Source organism: Myotis lucifugus, unplaced genomic scaffold, assembly GCF_000147115.1.
Source record: "Myotis lucifugus unplaced genomic scaffold, Myoluc2.0 scaffold_14, whole genome shotgun sequence".
Lineage (NCBI taxonomy): Eukaryota > Metazoa > Chordata > Mammalia > Chiroptera > Vespertilionidae > Myotis > Myotis lucifugus.
This window is the reverse complement of record NW_005871062.1, coordinates 9,336,384-9,355,587: the sequence shown is the minus strand read 5'-3', so window position 1 is coordinate 9,355,587 and position 19,204 is coordinate 9,336,384. Positions and strand designations below refer to the sequence as shown.

Sequence of the window (19,204 nt, the reverse complement as noted above, 5' to 3'; positions counted from 1 at the left end):
CTCAACCAGAATGAAATCAGGAACAATACAATTCAACCATTAGTAAGCACCTCCCATACCATGCTGGGCACACACCATGAGTAAGTCATTCTTTCCTTCCTAGTGACAGACAGACAATCAGACAGGGCTGCTGTGCACACAAGTAGCTATGAAGTCAGACCATAACAGTGGAGGTAACTGTGAAAACCTAGGTGGGGGAGGGGACGTTCAGAAGGACTTAGGGGAGCTTTACAGAAGGATCTCCAAGGGGACTACCCAGCTGCCATTTGTCTCGTGTCCACACAAATTTTACCATACCAGGCAGCAGATTCCCTGCCCCAAGAGGGTGCACTGGACCTTGTCCCCAGGCATTATGGGAGTCCAGACAAATACAACTTTCAGGCCGAGGGCAGATTATGTCGTTTATCTACCTTTGAACTTTTTACTGCAATTAACCAACGCCTCACACACATAGGTGTTGCTGAATACCTGGGAGTAAGTGATCAAAAAATGTAATCTGGAATGTAAACCTAATGCACCCAGAGGGAGAGGGAGGTCAGGTTCAGGTTACCAGTTTTTTGCTCTCTAAGTAGTAACCCCATTCCAGGCCTAAGACACCATAGGCATTTAAGAAGTGAGCTTAGGTAACCAGAGTAAGGTAACACACGAAGCTGGTGTTGGGGTAAGGGTGAAAGCAGCAGTTTTCCTGTGGCTTGTTTCTATAGATTTGGAAACAGTAAGAGGGGAAGATTCCTCAGAGATTAACTCCTTAATGCAGGGACCCCACTGTACCCTACCTTATACACATAGTAGGTCCGCAAGTAATGCTCTTTGGAATTGAAATAACTTGAGTTCCTTACTGAGTCTCAAAAACATTTCTTAAGTTATAGGACTTTATCTGACATTCAAGCAGCTGATTCAGCTGAGGAAGTTCATTGAGAGCAGGCAAGAAGTAATTTCAACATCCAAATGCACCATCACCAACTAGGGACAGAATCCCTCTCACACATCCCACCAACCAGACTGAAGCACCTTCAACAGCACTCAGGGCCCTAAAGACCCTGGACAGAGAAAATTTATAGAAGTCAAAGCTTTTCTCAAGATGAGAGCACCTACAAACACTATGTTGTTGTCAGAAGAACTGAAATCAATGTAGAAAGTGAACTGCTGAAAGCACCCTTTGGAGTGCAATGTCGCTGCAGGCTTTGTGCCTCCCACTAGAACACAGCTCCCAGGCAGCCCCTCCTACTTAACAGCTGGATATTGGAAGTTGTCATCTTATTTTTGATAAGGTAGCTTTAGCTTGCTAGGCTCAATCTTAGAAGTTATCCACAATTACTTCTTTTACAACTAAATTGTAATTAAATTTTACCTTTAAAGAGCAGTTCAGAATCAAGTGTCAAATCATCAAAAGTTAAAATTGCCCCCAATTACAGTACTCTTAATAATTGGATTCTTTTTGGTGAATATATTCCAAATAAAAGTACTGAAAAAAGAAGTATCTCCATGTTGTTATGCTGTGATTAATCTGATCAAATCTGTCTCCATTTTCTGTCTGTTACATAATCCTGGATTGCCATGATTTAAATTGAACGCTCTCCTTTGAATGGGTGAATCTGTAACCACTTCCTGTCACGAGAAAGTTATAAAGGCATCATCCTAAATTCTTCCATAGTAGGATGGCAGATATTAGCAGTTTGCATCTCAAGAGCATTGTAAACCTAAAATGAATCAAGATGATAGCTCACTGAATGGTGAAATACCACTAATTCTAATTGCAACAGAACAGAACTAGAATTTACTAACTTTTCTTTAAGGGGGGAGGTGGTACTTAACCAATATAAACAAGATCATAAGAGGTACATTTAAACTACTTAAGGGAGTGAAATATAAACATTTGATTGTTCTGTGAAAAAAAAATACATCAAAGTTTTTAACTAGGGAGAGGTCAACAATCTACTCTGAGCATTCAAGAAAGGAGGGGGGCGAGAACAGGATGATGTAGGATACACTCTGCTTGAATAGAATATATAAACTGTGTAGAAAATGTAATACTATATTTACCTCAATGTTTTTTAAACAATATAAAAAGCATGCATCTTTCTTAAAGTGCAGGCAGTCTTAACAAGAGTCTGACATTCTATAAGCCTCGTCTGTACATATTCAAAAAAGAAACGTTTCACTTCACAAATCAAGTTAACAGAACCTTTAAGAGAAAAGGCTAAATGGGTTATGGGAATGTGTAATGCAAGTGAAATAAGCACTGAGATTCAATAAAAAGGTAAAGACGTAACTATTAAAATGCTGTATTTGACTAAAGTCGAAGTAATTTAGGACATTCTACAGCAAAGCTGGTAGGTTTGCTTAAGTTTGGCAAAATGCTCATACAGAATGATTCATTCAACATCAAATCGACACGGATATGCCTAACATCAAAAGCAGTACAAAATGTTACCAATTTCTTCAATAAACAAATGCATAATAAAGCGAGGCACCAAAGGTCTGAGGGCCTAATGTTTTTGCGTTTTTAATAGAGGGAAATAGTCACCTTGTCTTATATCAAAGTGACCACTGCATTTGCCTGAGAAAGATGTACTATAGTAAATAGCATATTTCTTAGAAAACCAGTGATTTTAAAGAAGAGTAAATATATTTTCCTCTTGTAGACCATGGCTAACCACAGTATGGCACAATTCTGGAGAAATCAGACCTCACCCAGTTACAAAAATAGCAAAAAGGACTCTTGTTGCTGGCAGAAAAGTGACAAGCATCTGTACTGATACAAGAATAATCTTCTAAACTTTTTGATTAGGCATGAAAAACCCCCAGCTCTTCCAGATAAGGCTGAAAAGGTAAAAATTTAAGTGTGTTTTATAAAAAGGGGAGTCACTAAAATCATTCTTCAGGGGGGGAAAAAACCCAGAAAGAGGTGAAAAAGAAAAAAACAACAACTTAGGTTAAATGCCAAACACATGGCCCCACCTGAGGACTTGGAACAACTGGGCCTTGATTCCCTAACCTGTGAAGTGAGGACAGTGCCATCTGCCTCCCTCACTATACAAGGTATTATGAAAATTAAATAAAGATTATAAAAGGATTCAGTAACCCATAATTGTTATTATTGGGGTTTTTTTAAATATATTTTATTGATTTTTTACAGAGAGAAAGGGAGAGAGATAGAGAGTCAGAAACATCAATGAGAGAGAAACATCGATCAGCTGCCTCCTGCACATCTCCTACTGGGGATGTGCCCGCAACCCAGGTACATGCCCTTGACTGGAATCGAACCTGGGACCTTTCAGTCCGCAGGCCGACGCTCTATCCACTGAGCCAAACCGGTTTCGGCATTATTGTTGTTTTATAAGGAATTCCAGGTTTGCTCCAAAAGGGCTAATTATAAATACTAATATAAGGGAATTACTTTTCATCATAAGCCCCAAACCAACCAAGTCTTTGATTTGCTGACTTTTCCTGATTGACTTAATTAATTCTAGATGGCTGGTGATGTTCCCTATCCTCTGGTAGTCACCTTTTGACTAATCCCTTCCCACGGAATGTCTCATGTCTAAGGAACAAAATAAGGCACGGTGACTCTATGTAACTCGGTGACTAGGTGGTAAAAGGCAGTGTGGTGTCTCATTCACTGGGATTACTCATTCCGGGACGCCTACTGTCATGTTGTGAGCAGACCTATGCAGAAGTCCAGGTGTGAGGAACTGAGACAATAGCCAGAGAGAAACTGAGGCCTGCCAACAACCACATGCATGGTTGTAGATCTTCTAGACTAGCTGAGCCTTCAAATGACTGCAGTCACAATTGGCAACTTAACTGCAATTTCATAAAAGGTGCTGAGCTACAACAACCCAGCTAAACTGCTGCCACAGTCCTGATCCTCAGGAGATGTGTGAAATAACCCTGGCCAGGTGGCTCAGCTGGTTGGAGCGTTGTCCCATGCACCAGAAGGTGGCAGGTTCTATTCCCGGTCAGGGCACATACCTAGGTTGCGGGTTCAATCCGGTGAGGGCATACAGGAGGCAGTCGATCAATGTCTCTCTCTCACATCGATATTTCTTTCTCTTTCAATTAACATTTAAGATCAGTCGCACTTTCCTGGTTATAAATGATCTTATTCATTGGTAAATCCTGTCATTTTTTACACTTGCCTTGTTTTTAACAGTAACTTCCAATGCTGTCTCCTTAAACTGATATTTATTATGTAAAAACACACCTTGAGTTTGATTCTTGTAATCTATCTACTATCTTACAATAAGAGGATAGCTGGTATGTTTTTTTCAAGTAGGTTTTTCTTTAATGTAATTTTGGTTACAGAGAGAAATAGCTACAGTGAAAATTATATTGTCATGTAATCATACTGAACCTAATAATACTAAGATTAAACTACGCTTTAAAAAACAAAACAAAACCTATTCTGATTCCACCAAATTTGAATCTCTGCTTTCCAAACTCATTTTGCAGCCCTGTGCAGCGGCTCTTTGCCGCTCACCTCATGTTTTAAAGAGCCTTCATACCTAACATGCCCATGAAGATTTTATTCCACTTAGGGTTTGAAAAAACCCAGTCACAAAAGAGCAAAATCTTTGAACTAGTATCCCCTCACCCCCAACCCCATTTGAAAATAAAGAAAAGAGAAAAAGAGGGAAAGAAATAAAAGTAAATTATTAATGATATCTTATTATGGCTTTAATTTTAATTCATCCAAAAAATATTTAATGAGAAGTTATGTCTACTATTCAAGGCATTCAAGTCCAAATAATAGAGCTGGCTGTTTCTGTGGAGCTGAAATTCAGATCCATCACAAACGCGAGGAGCCAAGGGAAAGCCTGATGCCTCCACTCCTGGATGCGTCTCTATTATGCCTTCCCAGGGAAGACTTGCTAACTTACGTTCTGCAGACGTGCTTCTAGAGGTTACTAATGAGCTATTTCGTTCTGCATGGAAGTTACAGGACAAAGAGATACTTTGAAAATGCTAATTCCAACTGTCAGAGTAGTTTTGTGAGGGTTTTTTTAGTTGTTGGTGTTTTTTTTTTTAAAGATCTCATAGGCAGCTGGCAGTTTTCTTTTAGTTTGGCCTTAAGGAGCATTTACTGAACCCGAGGCCAAGAAGTGAAATCCATATGGCCTTCAATTTCCTCAACTTAAATACAAGGAAGTGCAACAGTAACCAAAACACTTTTCAAACGTATTTTTAAAAGCAGTTTTTCACCACGGGATTTTCCCACCAACTACATTCTATGCTTTTCAAACGACCTGCCTTATATCAGATGTTGATTTACAGGCAGAACTCAAGTTCTTATTTTTTAAAATGTTTGCTGGACATATGAGAATCACATTTTCTTAGAAAATGGTTTAAAACAATACCTATAGTTGTTGGCCCGGTGTTTAATTGGAGAAGGTGTAATTAGACTGATGTGGAAACACACTTCTCCACTTCTATGAAAACAGAGGCTTACTTTTTGCTCGTGAACATAATTATGAAACACTACACACATAAACGTGTAAGATTATCGCATATTCAGCATATGTACATTCCATATTTACAAAAGGACTTCAGATGGCTTAAATGTAACAAAAACACAATTAGATCATTCCATAAAGATAAAACTACAGGGCCTTTATATTGAAGAAAATAATGATTCCAGAAAACTAGACTAAGGATGGTTGCTGCAACTGAGACCTAATTTTAATTTTGAGCTTCCAAACAGCTATCATCATTAGATAAGAGACATACTAGTTTATCCAGTTTATCAAGAGGACTATTACCTCACTCACAGATAAGCCTTAAGCATAAGAGATACTAAACATAATGGAGAGTATCTTCAATAATATTTTGTAGAAACGTAGGGTTTCATGTGACAGAGGCAGTAAACTGGCAACCCATGGGCCAGATTCAACCCATAGCTATCCTCTTTGACCCTCACAGCATCCCTCAAATTTTTTTAATTGTTGTCAATACTTAACATAAGAACTCTGAGTTTTGGCTTCTCTTGAAAAATCATATTTGGGCGTATTGACCCTACATTTCCACCGGCAACAGTTGGCTGGAGCTAACTATCTAAACCAGTGGTTCTCAACCTTCTGGCCCTTTAAATACAGTTCCTCATGTTGTGACCCAACCATAAAATTATTTTCGTTGCTACTTCATCACTGTAATGTTGCTACTGTTATGAATCGTAATGTAAATATCTGATATGCAGGATGGTCTTAGGCGACCCCTGTGAAAGGGTCGTTCGACCGCCAAAGGGGTCGCGACCCACAGGTTGAGAACCGCTGATCTAAACTGTGGTCTCTCTTAACAGTCATACTACAAAATGTGGGTGTGTAATATGAAATCATCAGTCTCCGAAGGCCAGTCTGCAGGAACCTAGAGTGATGGAGTGAACAGGATCATGGAGCAAAGAGGGGAGCCCCCTACCCACACCCCGCACATTAGAACCCCCCAGGAGGCTCTTTAAACAACACAGAAACCGAAGTCCAAGGGCTTTAAGGACTCGCCCCAGCGGGACAGGTACTGAAGAAGTGTGTGTTAGAGAACAATGGTTGGTGTCCCTGCTGATGTGCTGGCCGTCCATAATAACCAGTTGAAAATATTTTGAAGATCACCCCTGTGAAACCCCAACACAGGGCCCATGTCAGCAGATCCCTCAGTCTTCAAAGGCCATCGGCCCCAATGGCTCTGCCAAGAGCTGGAGGACAGTCATTGGCCGAGGAGTTCCCGGGAAAGTTCCTGAGGGGCAAGCATTCTGTGCCGATGATGTAGAAAAATCCATAGATTTAGTCGTCTGGCATGTAGTTGGCAAAGCAAACATCTGTTACTAAAGCGAAGGTGACCGGAGACGGAAGGCCAACCCAAAGGAAGGAGATACAGGAAGTAACAGAGGCAGGGTCTCAACTGCCCTCAAGAAAGAGCTTTGGATCTGCTCAACTGCCTGACCAGGGGATGGACTCAAGGCCTAGGAGTAATACTTTCAAACTGTTTTTTAAAGCAGCAAACCTCAAATTCTAGATGAAACTTCAATACATAAAACAGCAATGAAGGCAGCTGCCTTCTGATTGAAAGGTGGGTAAGAGGCCGAATCCCCCATGTACAGACATCCACGCTCTCTTCCCATAAATGTACCACCTCCCCAGAATCCTAGGCTCTGTGGAATATGCTGTTAAAAGCACTGCCATGGGAAATAAAAGACAGAATTTTGGGCTGGAGATTTTTAAGGCAGATAGCAACACCTTGACCATAATTGTTATATATGAACTAAAGCCATAAATCATTTTCAGTATCAAAATTGTTTTGAAATCATTGTTGAAATACACACCATTAATACAAACCAAAATCAATGAACCAAAGTGCTAACTCTTCCCTGGTAAGTCTCATAAAATGTATAAAGAATTCTATTAGAATCAACCACCTGTTCCCAGTCTTTAATAACCCTTAACCAAGTCCACTTCAAACTTATCTACTTTATAAACCTAAGTCCCTGTGGTCATTTAAAATAACTGAGCTACCAGAACCTTTGTCACCTCAAACCTTTGTGAAGGATAAAATAAATAAAGTGTAAATTTAAAAATATATATATTAACTGAAAAATTGAAAGAATATTAATCAACTAGTAGTTTGTTCTTTTATTCCTTAAAAGGAAGACTAAGTCCTACATTTTTAAATACCTGAGCTTAAAACTTGGTTTCTCAAGGTCTTCAATGTCATCTTTAAGGGCGACACAACTCAGAGCGTTTTAAAAAGCTCAGGGTATGAATTCCGTGTCCATGATTTGAAGGCATCACTATCAGTCTGAAGAGAAAGGAGGAAAGAGTACAGCTGGATCCAGGAGAAAGAGGCCAACTTATTTATGCATTCACAATATTGTCTCTATCCTTCAATGATTCAAAATAAAAAAGATGTGTTTTCCCTTCACAGAGAATAAATACAAATTGCACTGCGGGGGGTCGAGGGGGATGGGAGTGGGGAAGCTTTCAGCCCTGGGAAAATCCTTCCCAAGTTTTCAACCCTCACAAAAGCCTACAAGGACGTTTGACCCCCACAACCATTGAGGAGAGCATGTCTGCTTCACTTGCCGTAAGTATACGCCACAGAACCCATACATTCCAGCACATTGAGCAAGCACACACAGGCCTCCCAGCTTCCCCAAACTCAGCCCGAGAGGGGGCACAGGGTGGAGGCAGGCCCGCACACCAGGCACCTGCCAGCCCTGCCCCACCATCCAAACACAAAGGAGAAGTGGCCAGTGTGGGGCCTCATCGAAAGAAATATAAAACCTTTTGTGGGGCAGGCCAGCCCCGTACTCCTAGAGTTTTTAAACATCAAAGAAAAGAACAACTTGTGGGAGACTTCCAGTCCTGTGCCACCACTGGAATCACTTACTGTTTTGTACACACCATCCGTGGGCACCAGTCTCTCCCACGTGCTCTCCAGAGAGTGCACGAGCAACCTGACAAAGTTCAGTCACCTATGCTTGTATGGCTGCCTGCCTCCTTCCTCTCTCTCTCCCTTCTACTCAGTCTCCCTCCCTCTCTCCCTCTCTTTTTCCTTTCCCTTTCTCTTTCTTCCTTACAACTGAAGAGGCTAAACTGCATTTTTTCGGTGTTACATTGTTTCATCATCTACCTCTGACTCAAAAGATACATAAACATTTTACTCCAAAACCTTATCCATACAATGATCATGAGAAACACCTTTTTCCCCCCTCCAAATATCCATTGTTAAAAATCACAAAGATCAGGAGGGATTAAAGTAAAAGGGCTCCTTGATATACAAAAAAACTAAACAGCCTATCCTCAAATGAGCTTTTCAAATTACCTTCTATTTCATGAATTGGTTTGAGGTTAAACTGTCCACAGGATCAACACTCAATTACATACTTTTCACTTTGTTTTTTGAAGAGAAAGAATGAAGAGAAGATATAACATGGTAATAAGGATGTTTTTCTGATAATATTTTAAGCTCTATTAGAAGTTCTTGACTGAGAAAACTCATTATTTTAACCTCATAATAAATTTCATAAAATCATGTTCTTATCAAATAAGCACCTCTATACTTAGAAGCAAAACTCTTATATATCTCATTTCATTGGCAATATCATTGCATCTTAATTCCTATTTACTAAAAAAAAGTCACAAAAAATGCATTGTAAGTTTATGTATTATATCCAAAAACACATATATATCTTTTCTACTTCCTTTGCTATCACTGACATTTTCATGGGTCAAAAAAGTTTAAAACTTTCTAATGTTAATAAGATGAACCACTTTATAAAAGGTAATTTGGAAGAATCCCTTATTTTCCTTCTCCAAACCCTAGACATGTTCAAATACACAGATAAAAATGAAAGCATATCAAACTTCGTGCAACATTCTAGGTCCTGAACAAAAAAGCTTGAGTTTTTTTGTGTGGTTTTTTTTTTTCAGGATTAAAATAAATAAATAAATAAATAAATATATATATATATATATATATATATATATATATATATATATATCTCAGACCCTCCCCCCATACTGCATACATATATGTTTTTCACACTTAATTTTTAGCCACAATGATATTTTTAAAACATCTTTTTAACTTTATATAATTACCAATGCTTCTACTATAGGATACTTCAAGAAAGCTTCTTCAAATTATGACTAACACTTTTAGTTTTCTTTCCCTTGCACTATATTAAAAATATACTAAACTTCAGTGTCATTTCCTCTGCCTATCAGTAACATACATGTAAATTTTATCACTTATTCTGAGTTAGGAAAAATAGACAGAGTTACTCTATAACCTATGTACACATTAGCAAACGTCCTACTTTATTGTTGGGGTGCTGCTACTATATTCAAATGAGATGGACCACGAGGGTAACAGGGCCACGGCTTCTAGGAAGCAGGTGGTCAGGCCTGGAAGGAGGGGCTTTGGCGCCTGAAGCTGGCGGTCCTGCTGTAAAAGGGATGACATACAGCTCTCTCCAGGCTGTGGTCAGGATGAAATACGTAGAAGGCCTAGTCCAGTGCCCAGCACATCAGTCACCTCTCTTCCTTCTCCCATCTCCTGAATCAGAATTCCACAGAACATGCGAGACCCACTCTGAACTGCACGAACTGAAAGAATGAAACACCTAGGGAGTTGGAAATAATCTTCTTTCACCTATTCTTTTGCTTGATAACTCCTTCCTCCCTCCCCCAATCATAAACAGGAGTGTACACAAAAGTTAAAGGAAATGAGGATAAATGCCGAAGTTTACAATTGAGGAAAAATGGACTGTACTGCACATGCTTAGTTTCTTGACTATGTTTTTGAGGGATTATATCACTAATGAAGAACGCTGAGAAAACTTTATGGATGCTATCCTGTTAATACTCATTCCATCCCCAGGGGAGAGGTCAAAGGCTATATTCAACACGGAGAGTGAAGCAGAGAGAGGCACCAAATCTGGGGCAAGACCTGGCAGCCGCCAGGAAAACACTTAAACCAAAACACAGATCTGCCCTCCAGCAATGTTTTGGCTGAAACCTGTGAAGAACCCATCCTAGACTTTCATTTACCACGGCTACCTGTGCGATCTGTATGGCTCAGGTGCTGAAAGAAATATCTTTCCTGGCAATGTCCTATTTCATAACACAAAGAAGGCAACCCTGAAAAAGGCAATGTAAAAACAAAATCCAACCTGCTTAGTTAGGCACCCCCCACTTCTGTCTAAGGGCAAGCAAGCATGAGGATGGGAGGAGGTAACGCTGCTGGTAATCTTTAGATTACCTCTGTTTCTAATTATTTTCTCTAAAAAACTGTAACAAAGTATAGACCATGCAGACTGATGTAAGAATAAGACTGTTGCAATGGGTCATTCACAAACAAACCTATTTTCATCATAACTCTTGAATGGCACCCTTTGCATCTTACAACACTTTCAGGTGACTTCTTTGATTTAAACTATGTAAATGTAGGAGAAGCACACTGGACTGAAGCTCAGAAGACCTGAGTTCCAGCTCTAATGGCCATGAGGCTTTAGGGCAAATTATTAAATTTCTCTGACACAGTTTCCTCGTCTGTAAAAAGGGGGATATTAATTGTCCAATATTCTTCATTTGAAATGAATGAAATATGTGAAAGAGGCTGTGACATCATCAGCACTATATAAATGTAAGATGTGGCAGGTGCTTAAAAATACATTAATCTCCCTGAGATAAGGCTACTTTTTACCCATGGAATCATGAAACAACCATTCTGGTCATATTTAAAACAAATATTAAAAATCCAAACTTCCCCTAAGGCAAACTGTCACGCATTTGTACACATTATTTATATGCTAATAAGAGAAACTGAAAATACCATTCTTATTGCAATGATCCCATAACATACTTCCTTGGTCATTAGGTACAACGTTTCTTATAATCTGGATAAGTATTAGAAAGTCTAAAACATGTATCAGACCTCTTAATTTTCATTTATTGGACTCATTAAAATACCTATTTTATGAAATGTTCTTGGTAGTAAACAGAATGGGAAAATTCTAACTAAACATTCATATTTTAAGAAATAACATGTAAAACAGATAAATAACCAGGAAATCCAGGAATAAGCAAATAAAATGTACCTCAAAACTGTAAGCCTATTATTTAGAGAGAACCAGAGGCTTGGAGAGGAGACATATTATCTATTAAATGATGGACATATGCTGAGCTTTTGGACTTCATTGTCTGCTAGTAATGCAATAGCATTTATTTTCTCTGGTCTACTTACTCTACACCTCAATATGTCATTAGAGTCTAAACCAAACTAAAGAAACAGTTATTATAGTCCCCATCCTCTTTGTAAGCCAAATCAACAGAATCTGAATTTTTTTGCAGAAGAAAATAATTTTTCTTCACTATTTTATGGAAAGACCAGACTAAAGTCCATCATCACAGGAAAAGTAAAACCTTAAAAATAATGCTTTGAGCGCTCTGCAATTTTGCTTCCCAAAATAGAACCCATACAGTCCATGCCACCAAATGAAAATTACAAGTTTGTAAGCATGAAGTCAAATTATAAAGTAAAAGATTTTTTTAAAAAATTTAATGGTGACAATCAGAGGAAACACTAACTGGTAGGTGTTTCTTATTTATTTGCTATTATGTTTCCTTCAATGACAGTGCTTTGAATAACTACCCAAAGATTTAAGTATAAAAAGAATTAAACTTTGACTAATAAATTTGGACATGTTTTATTAAACAGATTTGTTTCACCCTTCAAATTAAGAAGTTAATCATAACTTTTGAGAGATTATGTTTTTATGCAAAGTTTTAGAAAATTGGTTTAGCCAAGCTCCACCACTCTCTTCTTTAAGAACAGAGAGCCCCGCGGAAAAGAACATTGAAGGCACTTTAGTGATATTTAAATAGAATTTTTAAAAGTACTTTTTGAAATATCTAATTTAACATCCTCCAAAGAAACCAGTTTAATCCTATGTTTCTTCTAATGAAATTGATTTTCTCACAGTACATTTGTTTTGCAAAATAATGTATTGCCTTGCCCAGTATAGAATTTCTAAAGAAATATGCATATGCAAATCTTGAATTTTCTAACACTTAAAACTGGCTTACAGATCATCAAAGCCTTCACAGTCACTTGTTAACTGTATTAGTGAGAGGGGACGTCCAAGCAAAAAGGAAGGAGAGTAAAGTTTGCATGGGATAGTCCTCCCAGCGGCATGCTCACTGAAGAAGCCACTAAGGTGCCAGTGCCTGGCCTCCACAAGGTTAACCTCCTACGAGTTATGCATCACTCAAGGCAAATATCATTGGATTTCATTCCCTTTGTCACAAGGTTCAAACATCTATTGATTTTCATTTGCCTGTTCATAACTGAAATCCAGAGTAATTGTTGCTCAATTAAAGATTTCCTTCTCTTCCCTCTAGATACCATCTGTTTGAAACTACTGTCCCCAACAAAACACACACACACACACACACACACCCATGTGCACACACCCCACTGAATCAGAGATGACACACTGAGGTTTAAATAATATCCTCTAACAACTCTGACCAATTGCTCATCTACTTTTGAGGATTTCATTAGCAGACTTGGAAGAGTGATTCAGCAGTCGACAGCAAATATTTATAAAGTTGAAAAGTATCAAATATGTATAAATAGTTCCTGTAGAAATCTGTCTTTCATAGTTTTGACTTTTAGTAAATGTACCCAAGTTACTTTTCTTTTACACACATTTTAACATTATTTACATCCCCCAGTTTAAAAAACAGAGCTACTTCCATAAAATCAAAACAATAGTGAAATGTTAACTTTAACCTGCAATTAGTTATAACTTTTCTAATGTCCTTTAAAATATCTTTCTTGAAAAATATATACTTTACATCTTTATGTATAAAAGGTGCTATACAACTATTACTAATATCCTCTCATTTTCTCTATATAAATGATAATCTCAAGTTAACATAAAAAAACAACTCTGAGACCATAATTTACTGGTCATCTTATACTAAGGCATAATTACAAAAAAATTTATTATTTTTGAAAACACAATTTGGCAAATGTATTACATACCACCCAATCACCTTTTAGAATATTTAGGTGTTTAGCGATTTAATACTTTTATAAGTTGCTATGATACAAATTAAAATTGATATGAATTTGGAAAATTGGAAAATCAAGCAGTATATAAAATCTATTTTGATTTATAGATTTCAATGTTTTTAATATTTAACTAAATGTAAAAACATCAAATGACCAGTCATTTAAAAACATAAAGTAGAATTTTAAACCTATGTTATTACATAAATTATCAAGTAATTTTTTTCTTTATTGCTTCCATTTTAATTTTAATAAATTATCCCCTAAAGGTCACAAAAATGTGATTCTCTATGACATTACCTAGAACCACATAAAAAAAAATTATTAGTCTTTTTTAAAATGGGAAACTAAACATTCAACTTAAAGTCAAGTCAAAAGTAACCTGACAGTTTGATATAAAAATTTTACCTTAATATGTAGTATATCCACATATGGAACCTATATAATTAAATCCAGGCATTAATTTCCAATTCAACAAATTCTTGATAGAAGAGGCTGCCATATGATTTTAACCTCTTAAAATCTTTTCTGTTGCTACAGAATTAAAAATTGATGTGGTAAAAGCCTTTGTTGTAGGGAGGGCTAGAAGTTGGGTGTTTTTTTCTTTTTGGTATTTAATTCAACTATACACAATGTAGTACATACAAGCAAAATACAATTGAGATACTGTTTTCTTTAACATTCCTATAGGAGACCAAATTCATTTGCATTGGAGAGAACACAATTACTGATTTTTAAGTCATGAAAGACAAATTCATAGCTTTTTCCTACACTACCTCATAGTATTCACACCATCTCAGTGAAAGCATGTCTAGCACCAATTAGTTACTTCCTAGAAGTGGGCAGAAATTGCATTTTTCAAAGTTTTGTTTCTTACAGAATCATTCAACTTCAGTTACAAAGCACATTCAAGTTAGCATATGTCTTAGTTCAAAACAATTTATACTGTGTCTATACACACACACACACACACACACACACACACAACTAAACACTCATCGACATCAAAAATGAAATTTCTATCAAGGAAACTTCCACAGCTTTCAACAGAACTTTAAAGCTCTTACCAGTTTGTTCCTCATTGAGAAATCTTTGTTTCATATATACTACCAAGAAATATGAATAGAGAAAAAAAAGATTCAAAGATTTTTATTCAACGGAGCCTGAACCCAACTTAGAAAGAGAAATAGATGGTTTGTATATGGTTTACATTACAATAATTTGCATCTAATAAGAATGAAATACATGTGGCAAAAAGAGGAAAAAGAGTTTTCTATTTCTGAGTGACCTTAGAAAATAATGGTATCTAGTCTGTCTAACATAACAGCACATATAAACTGATATACCAAAGACCCAATTGGTAGGCAAATGGCATGCCAATAATTTCATAACTTAAGATAAAAACATCTCCTCCCAAAGTATCATTGGCTTAAAAAAAATCTATTCAGAATGTATACATTAAAACTGATTCTTGAGAATACAAAGAAATCAGAACAATATAAAGAGTATGAGCACTCAATTGCTGAATGATTATTTAAGTAAGCAAGCAATCAAGATGAATTGTTTTCTTCACATTTTCACTTCAGCTAACACAAAACCACATATAGAACTGACTTAACTCTGACAAATTTACTCCTAATGTGTTAATTTTCATAGAAATGCAACAAAAGAACACTAAAATAGTCACCATATAATATAAAAGCTTTGGTTTCAAATGTCACAGTACCCTTTTTGAAAGCCACCACTGTGGTAGTGCCCTGTACATGAGAACACACAGCTGCTCCATCCCAGGAGTCTGAGCTCAGTACATACCACTCATTAGCTATCTCTCCCTTAGCCTGCAGTACAAGTAACTAATTTCTGCATTTTAAACTAATAAAGGGGGAAAAAAGATTAAAACCATCCAATCAGAAATGATGTAACCCTCTACAGCAACAGCTTATGCATACATTTGGTATGTCAGACATCTTCAGTGTAGTGAATCATACACAGCACATTTTAATCTGCCTCCTAGGTATTTCCTATCGCCCACATGTTCAAAGAAATCATGCACTAATAGGGCTGTATAAGCCTTAGATTGCTCTTTATTTAATTAATACTAAAAATCTAGGATATGCTCTTAATTCTGAACTCTTATATAAACACCACAAAATTATTTAAATAACACTCCATCTACCAGCAAATTACCTCTGCCTTTTGAACAACAACAAAAAAATAGTATGTTTGTGAGAAGTTTTAAGAGATACTAATAACTTCAGATAAACTGGTTTTCACTTATATTGCAACATGAAATGAGACGCCAAAGTTAAAATAGCACTGAGTTTTACAAATCATAACCTAAAAAAAAGGACTCAAAACAGCTATATTGCCAATACAATTAGGCATTTGTAGAAACATAGCCAATTAAATATTTTAGGTGATCCTTTCAAACTTTGTTCAATATATTCAAATTTTCAAGCGTTGTAAAATTAATAATTTAAACTTACAACAAATAATATATCAGAAAGCTACAACTTGGATTTCTCAAGCAAAAAAATAAGGTATACAAATTTAGAATACATCTTTTCCTAGAGAGAACTAGCTATATATTACACACAAAACTGCAAATCACAACTTTTACCTTTTTTTAAAAAAATATTAAGTAGTTTTCTGATATGCCACAGAATCATTTGCAAACAAAAGATGTTCTTGTTGCTTAGTTAAGATAAAACATATCTGTAAATGTGCACACAATTTTTAAAAATCCTTTAACAAAATATCTAAGCATTCATTAAATTTGGGTAGTTGTTTTAAAATCTATTCAATCCTGGCAAAAATCAAGTAAATGATTACATTATTGAGTATCAGAGATTTTAAAGATAGTAAATCAAAGACTTAGAGTCTCTCCAATTCAGCTACTTAATGACTAATGGTGAAGAAATGTGTGTGAATGGGATACAAACTAAGTTACAACACATTGGAGGAAAAAAATCTAGAATAAGTAATAAAGGGTCCAAATTTAAAGTCCACAATGAACTTTAAAACAAAGATGTTGTTCATTCTCTCCTCCTGGACAGACATTTCTCATGTAAGCAAATCACAGGAGAATTCCAATCTCCACAAACCTTTTTACTCCTTCATTAACAACAGTGCAGTTAAATATAACTATAGATTTCATAGTGATATTAGGTTAGCCTCAAACATATCTTAGATGCAACAACAAAGCGCTCAGAAGCAATATTCAGCAGTCACAGTGACTCCAAAAGTCTGGCTTTTAACTGCTATCCAATCCAAACAACCCACTTCTTTATAGTACTATGCAAAATATTGACCCCTTACTAAATTATTTTATTATTCAACATTAAGCTAGCTAAAAAAGAAAACTAATTAATTGCTAAGTTTGGTTAAGCAATTTAGCTGACACAGTAAATATTTACTCTTAACATCTCACAGGAAGTCTTGACAAGCATTTGTTACCATTGTGCTGGGGGTAGGGATGGGAGGCAAGTTTTGACAAACAAGTTAAACAGTCCCTGCAAATTTAACATAGCTAGTGCTCGATACACACACACTACTCCCAATAAGGCACCAGATATTTTCCAAGACCGGTAAACACCTTATATAATGAAAGTAAATAATGTAACTTTCTAAACTATCTTATATCCAATAACAAAACAAATGCCTTTTTACAAAATTACAAAAGCACATTTTAAAAAACGGAGTGCATTTTTTACTTATACGTAAGCCCAATCACAAAATAACTAAGCAAAATATATTTACCTGAGCTTTTTAGAGACTGAGTAATCAACTTCCATGATTTTCCCATGCAATTCCACTTTACCTTTAAAACAGAAATTAAAGCACTCAGAACCTTCCTTGTATGAAACCGGCGGGGGTCTAGGAGGGGCACGCACAGAACTCCACGCTCGGGCTCCGCCTTCGGGCGCCCTCAAGGGGTCTCCTACCGGCTCCAGCTGGGCAAACTTGGTTCCCAGTGGGAAGAAAGATGGGCGCCCCGGCTCTGGGGACGACATGGGAAGGGTGTGAGCCAGGATCCGACCCCAGGTATAGCTGTGGGTGGCATTACCGGAAAAACAAATTTACTAAAGAGCGGCGCCAATTTGAAAGGATGAGCTCATTTGAAACTCAAGCTGCAGGGCTGGCGCGGCCCCGTTTCCCTCGGCCCCCACCTCTTCATTACGCTGCCCGGGGTCCCGAAGCCTCCGCTGCGCTCCCCTCCCAGCCTAGTCCTCCCCTTGGCCCCCAAAAGACGCGCAGAAGCCCCCTGGGGTCCACTCCTGCAAGAGGCTAGTCCCCGCGGGCTTCTGGGTGTCACCTTGGCCTCGCCGCCGCCCCGCCCCCACTCCGCGCGCTGGTGGGGAAGGGGCTCCGGCCTGTCCCCGGGTTCGTGGGGCGCAGGCTCGTGGTCTGGGGGCGAGCGCAGCTCCAGGCGGTGCGTGTGCGAGAGGGAGAGTTGGGGAGTGCGCGCGCGCGCGCGCGGGTGTGTGTCGCTCTCCGTCTCCCGTCTGGGCTCCAGCGCGCTCGCGGGGCCCCCCGGTCTCCTCTTTCCCGGTTCTCAGCCCGGGCCCCCACCGAGTTGAGACAGGGCACCTCGTAAAAAGGTGCTTCTGGCCGAGCGGGAGGCGGGGGGGCAGGCGGCGGAAAGCCCCCCGCCTCGAGTTCTTCTCAATAAAATCGGACAAAAAATTCAGAGAAAAATAGGAGCGCTTGAGAGACGAGCGAGAGGCAACTGAGGTTCGGGAGAGGATCGAGAGAGATGTGCCGTCGTACAGGAGCTGGGGCTGGGGGAGCCTCAAAACTTCAGAGAGGGCCATCAGGGTGGCGCCGAGGGGGTGCCGAAAGTGGGGGACTGCGGGGCTAGGTGGGGAGGGGGCTCGAAAGGAGAGTGCGGCTCCGGGACGCCAGAAGGCAGGAGGTCCTGGGCACGAGGCACGGGAAGGGATACGGTCCGATCAAGCGAGGAGATGCAGGATTTGGGGGGGTCCCTGACAAAAGGGGTGGACGGGGAAGGTTCAGTGAAGTGGGGGGACGGGGACTCTCTAAAGGATGGGGGTGGGGGAACTCTGGAGAGCAGCTCGGAGAGCAGGGGAACGAGGGTGCCTCCAGAGAGCGAGCGAGCATCGGGACCTCGGAGCCGCACAGGGGTCGCCCCAGGGCTGCCGCTTGGAGGGCAAGGAGTGAGTCCGAGCTGTGGGGGAGGGGAGCGGCGGTCAGAGCTGAGGGTCCGTTGCGAGGAAGGGAGCGTGCAGGCACCGGACCCCCCCCCCCCGCCGCCCGCCGGGCTCGGCCTCTCTTCGGGCGCCGTCCGGGCTGGAGCTGGGAGAGGCAGGGGGAGGGGGACAGCGCCGAGTGCTCACCCGAGAGGGTCTCGATGGCGCGGATGGCCCAGTTCTGGTCCGCGAAGTCCTTTATGCCTTAAACGTACTTCCCCGTGACTTGTCTCGCCGGGTTCACCTGCTTGTCTCCCTGAGAGGTGTCGTTTTTTTGTTGTGTGTTGGAATGGGTTCCCGTGTTCTTGGATGCTTATCTTGTCTCCCCTTTTTTTGTTTTTTTCTCTTTTTTTTTTTTTTTTTTTTTTTTTTTTTTTTCTGTCCCCTCTCTCCTCTTTTTTTTTTTTTTTTTTTTTTTTTTTTTG

General features: G+C 39.0%; 1 protein-coding gene across 2 annotated transcripts in view; it reads right to left on the bottom strand.

The window, feature by feature from the left end:
* Nucleotides 1–18,970, bottom strand: part of IGF2BP2 (insulin like growth factor 2 mRNA binding protein 2) — a 149,997-nt gene extending 131,027 nt beyond the window's left edge. The window contains exons 1-2 of one of the 2 annotated variants that reach the window (XM_014452262.2): nucleotides 18,927–18,970; nucleotides 17,329–17,389 (exon numbers count right to left, since the gene is read on the bottom strand). In XM_014452262.2, coding sequence (XP_014307748.1) covers nucleotides 17,329–17,363 — 35 coding nt within the window. In that variant the 5' untranslated portion in view covers nucleotides 17,364–17,389; nucleotides 18,927–18,970. Of the gene's footprint in view, nucleotides 1–17,328; nucleotides 17,390–17,884; nucleotides 17,895–18,926 lie in introns of those variants that run through there. The other variant, XM_023750589.1, reaches the window with a different exon arrangement.
* Between the last annotated feature and the right edge of the window lie 234 nt (nucleotides 18,971–19,204).